At 29.3% G+C, this 5,364-nt stretch overlaps 2 protein-coding genes across 2 annotated transcripts in view; both read left to right on the forward strand.

The window, feature by feature from the left end:
• The window catches only part of LOC115033872, a 14,655-nt gene extending 11,635 nt beyond the window's left edge, over positions 1–3,020 (forward strand). The window contains exon 2 of the mRNA XM_029488471.1: positions 2,922–3,020. Coding sequence (XP_029344331.1) covers positions 2,922–2,984 — 63 coding nt within the window. The 3' untranslated portion in view covers positions 2,985–3,020. The remainder of the gene's footprint in view (positions 1–2,921) is intronic.
• LOC100159140 (pumilio homolog 2) overlaps positions 1–5,364 on the forward strand; it is a 111,767-nt gene that overhangs the window by 55,036 nt on the left and 51,367 nt on the right. The gene's annotated exons all lie outside the window — the stretch shown is intronic.

Below are 5,364 nucleotides of genomic sequence, written 5' to 3' on the forward strand. Positions count from 1 at the left end.
TAAGTGCTATACGTTTTTCAGCCGCAAATTTAATGAAATTAACTTTCTTTAAAGGCTTGGAACAAAAAGTCCGGAAAACTCAAGGTGCCTCCCTCACTTGCTCGCAATATTAAAACAATGGCGATTAATTTTGAAACTTCCTCCGTGGAGGAAGGTATCGTCATACGATCATTAGTTATAACATCTTTTAGTTTATCCGATCATTAATTTCTTCAACTTCAGTGTAAGGTATTTTCTAGAATCGTGAATACATTTGGGTAACTATTTTACTTGTGGTTCATTTATCTACTTATGGAATAAATATTTTTTCTGATAAAAAATTAAATTAAATAGAGTGGGCTAGAAAACCAAACTTTTATGGTAAAAATAGGTGATAAATAAAAAGTTTTCATCTAAACCCTTAAAACTTGGCACTCGGCACTCTTAATTATAAAAAAAACAATCGTTTAAAACGAATTATGAAAGAATAAAAGAAATACATTCGTGTCAATTGTATTTTGTTTTTTTAATTTATTTATAATGAGATTTCTTAATTAAAAAACAATGAAAGTTGGAGATGTACGAATTTACTAAAAGTAAACAGTATCTTTTATTCTATTGAATAAAGTGTTGGGGAGTTTCATTGGGAAAGCAAAAATTTAATACAGGTTGACTTTTTTAAGATTTTTTTTAGATATATAATTATTAGAAATAATTTGTTGTGTCCATTAGTTACCTACTTAAGTTTTTTTCAATAAAATCTTTATGTTTTTTCCCCTTTTCTGAGCTCTGACACATACGTGTGGGGCATGTCTTCAAATTGAATACTCTATGAAACGTGTATGCCGATCAACGGACAAAGGTATACAATTTTCATGGAAAATAGATGTCTTTCTGTACGAGCATTACGGATATGTATTGTATTTTAGTTCCGTTCAATTGCTACCATTATTTATGTGCGTAGGTAGATTAGATACCTAGTAAAGGCATTTTCTATATTCTTAGTGTTTATCTATATATTTAAATAAAGAGAAGTACTGCTCTTTGGGTGTTCAAAAAGATAATATTGATTTACAACCTTATCTCTATTTGTATAAATCATCACTGTGTGTGGTGTGCGTATTGTTTTACCTTTGGTAGTTTGGTGAACAGTTTTTTATTACTACAGATATTAGTTAATGAAAAAAAAGGTTGCATAAACTGTACTAAATCTGATGGTATTATTATATAAGTATTCGTTTTGATGAAAATGTTTATTTTATGCTATTCCGACAAATTTAATAAATAAATAGTGACTCGCATTTCATGTTTTTCGTTGGTCCGATCATTTTACAATTTCCGATTACTGACTAAATTCTTCGTCATCGTGTTAAAAATGTATGCTAAACTTACAAATTTCCAAATTAAGAATTTAATAACAAATAAATATGTTAGTAGTGGGCTAATAAATAATTAATAATACTGCGTAATTATTGGGGTCTTAATTAATTGTTATCATTGTTTTTAGTTCCGTTTTATTACAATTTCTAATTGCATGCAATGACATGTCTACTAGCATCAACTATGATGCATTGACGCACTGTTAATAGTTTATAAACGGTTTTATAGCATTAATATAAGACTGTTTTAAATCAAAAACGTTTGAAGAGTTAAGTGTACCTAAACACAGTAGTAATCTGTTCTAAACTAATTCAATGACTTATGGAGTAAAGGACATAATTTTTGAAGACAAAATTGACTACTCATTGGCTTACTTATCTCTTATTGGACACTGATGTTAATTTGTTTCATAGTAATTCTTTTGGCCGTGATCTGCTTTGACTTTTTCTGACCTATAAATGTGTACTATATTGTTTGGTTATTCAAAATATAATAATCGTTTTAATTGGTCTTATTTACTTATTTTTCTCTTTAATATTATATTAGATAAATTTTTTTATTATAAATGGCGTTTTATTATTGTCTGGACAAAGTAAAAACAGGGGTTCCAAACCAAATTTTATTTGTCGTTGTACAATAACAAAATATAATTTGTTGTTCAAGTTCTTTTTTTTTTATAATATAATATTATATACCTAATGTATAATGACGTGGATCAAATCGAATGTCATATGCCAACATAAGGAAACCCCTTTGACAGAAAATCAATCGCCTTAACTTTCACCTTATTATGTATAGTGAAAAAGCCTTTCCTTTATTATTGGAATAGTTTATGTTCGATTTTCATAGTTAAATTGCTTAAAAATTACTGTATAAATCTATATTAACGAACGACGCACTGAGTAGGAATTAAAAGTTAATACATTTCCAACGTTATATAATATTTAAGACGTTCAAGTAGCTTGCGACTATAGTAAGAGTTTGTCGGATTAATGTCATTTAAAAACGCTTCAATTATAAAAGAAATTAAAGAGTTTTTATCTACAAAAGTAATGACGGGCTTCAAATATATATTTTTTAATTACTTTTAAAACCAAAAGCTGTTTAATTTTTGATAAATGTTTTTTAACCTTCCGTGATTATAATTCACAGAATGTTAGTTTTACTGGCAATGTGCTATGTATGTGATTGCTTGTGGTAACTAGAATAAATCAATAATTGATCTACGTATCTAAGAGAACATGGTAGTATTTTCCTTTTTATATGAAATGCATATTATTATTATCCTTTATTTATTAAATGTTTTGAAATATTTTGACAAAAAAAACATTTAAATATCATGGTGCAGTGTTATTTTTATAGCCCATGGAGCTAATGTATCATAACTTGCTTACCCAATGGAGACGTGTTGAAATTACAAATTATCCATTTAATAATTTAAGAGCTGATAAAAATTATATTTTTATTACTAACTTTATATTCTATAGCTTTACATAAAATATATATTATATTAACTGTTGTTTTTCGATGCTGTGTATACTAATATATATTTTATTTTTCAGGTGAGTGATGTTCTTTATATAAATCAAAGTTTACAAAGTACTGTTGTTGTAAGTAATTTTTAAATTTATCATAAAAAACCGAAGGAATACCTTAAAGAATTTTAATATTATTTTAATCTGGTTCACCTGTTTCAAAACTTAATTTACTTCAATGCGATGTCCGGAACTAATTAAAATTACTTACCAAACCAATTATGTATCTCTGGGAAGGGTTGAAAATTATTGTGCGTGCGCCTGTGAGTTTGTATGTGTGTGTTGATTGTTCCTTCTCTGCTCCCTATCCTGTGGAAAAATTTAATTAAATCCCCGGCAGTGATACCATTGTGGTAATTCAAGTGGGAAGAGGTCACTCTGGACAGTAATTCGATTTGTGCTGTTAATCGTACATGGTTAAGAGTAAATCTGGATCACAGAAGTATCAACTATCAACGCTCGGTCGTAATCAATTATTTCGTTTTCCACTTATAAATACTGTTAAAAATAACGTGTCAGTTTTAATCTATTTCATAAGGTAGCACATTTGAATAACAAACTATAACCTAGTTAAATAAATTACTCAATTTCATGATATAGTACATTTATTTATTGAAGCTTGCGTTTATTATTAAGTTGTAGTATCTAAGAAAGAAATAAGCTAGATTCAGTAATGATCTCCCAGAGTTCAATATCATTCTATTTTTCCAATATTTTCTCTATTGATACGTAAAGGTGTTGTCGGATGATATGCTTAGCGCTTCAGTGGTCAAAGAAAAATCCACAAGAATTCTATCAAAAGAGCAAAAGGTTAACACTGCCGGGTTTTGATCGGATTATGTTCATTTTATATAACTTTGAACTAAAGCACTTAGCTATACCTCTCGAGGCTTATAATCGCATTAAGGGCTGTCGATTATTTTATAAATCATCTTCAAATTTCTACATTTCCATTTGCCTCCCTGCGACGGGTTTCAAGTACCATACTCTAGTTATGGAACGTTAATACATCCTAATGGTGGCGTATTGTTGATCAAATCAAAACGGCTTGTCTTAAAATTGTAATGTGTAATGTATAATTAATTTTTGGTTTTCCTGTTTTAAATATCATTAATTAGTGGAGGATTTCTATTTTTTTTTTAGAAATACTATGTTTATTATCAACATACACAACAATCTTCCACGTTTATTTCATCCGAACAATTATTGGTCGTGTCATCTATATTGTAATTTTTTTATTACATTTGTATGTGATTTGACCTGGTTATTATCGTGTTGGTTTTTCCTCTACCTCGTCGACTATAATAATATGCATTATACCCTATAAATTCTGCTACCGATATCATCCGAGGTGGTTATAAGCAAACGTATAATATTTTAAACATATAACCTATATTAAATGACTACATTGTTTGCTGAGGTAATATATTGAGTTTGCCATCAATAGTGTATAAACTCGCACGCAGTGGGCACAGGAAATTAAAAGGTATTTTGTCACAGAGATTCGATGCCAGCGCGTGCGACAATAATACAAGCTTAATCGAAAAATTATAACACGAATATCGCTCAATAATAATGTTAATGGGGTGCCCCCCCCCCCCTAGATTGCCGAGCACATCCTTTGCCATGGTAATGTTGAGGGGAGGGATTAAATTATTCGTGCAAAAGATGCTGAATGTCTCGACACATGCAACAAGGGGTGGGTTTGGGTATACGGTGCCGGATGAACACTCGTGCGTCTGTTGGCAAAACGTTGGTGCCGGATATAGATAAACGTTTCCGCTCACCGTTAGAACTTTAGAAGTATGGAGTAATGCGTTCTGTATTTAGAAAAGACGCTTTTTCTACGGTTTCAAGAGAATATTGAGATATAAATAACGTATATATTTTATGTGTAAATAACCAGCTAAAAAGAAGAATAAAGTCAATATATGAAGTATAAAATATATTCTATTTAATCGTATACGATATGTTCATTACAGTGTTTTTTTTTCGTAAAATTTATTCACAAAAAATACATAATATTAATTCTTATCTCAAACCCCTGTCTTCTATATTTAACCTAACCAATTATTTAATATTGTGCTGAATTCCGCAATATCAAATCGATGAACTCAATCAAAATGAACAAGCTCGTTAACTCAATGAGCTGTTTATAATTGTAATATATTTATGTGATAATCATAAATAATAGTGCAATAATAAATTATTGTGAATTTACTATTTAGCGTATTAAACTACTCGCAGCGGTTGATGAATATATATCCATATACCTAGATTTGAATATATTTTTCTTTATATTATCTTTGAATAGGTATCTATACAAATATTAATTCTAATAATTATATCATAAATCTATATTGTTTGCATTGTTTGTAATAAAGTATTCTGATAATAACGGTGGCATACGATTTTGAATTAAGAGGGCTGCAGCTCACGTATTTTTCATACGTTTTAGACCAATAAGCGG

The sequence above is a fragment of the Acyrthosiphon pisum genome, chromosome A1, assembly GCF_005508785.2.
Source record: "Acyrthosiphon pisum isolate AL4f chromosome A1, pea_aphid_22Mar2018_4r6ur, whole genome shotgun sequence".
Taxonomy (NCBI): Eukaryota; Metazoa; Arthropoda; class Insecta; order Hemiptera; family Aphididae; genus Acyrthosiphon; species Acyrthosiphon pisum.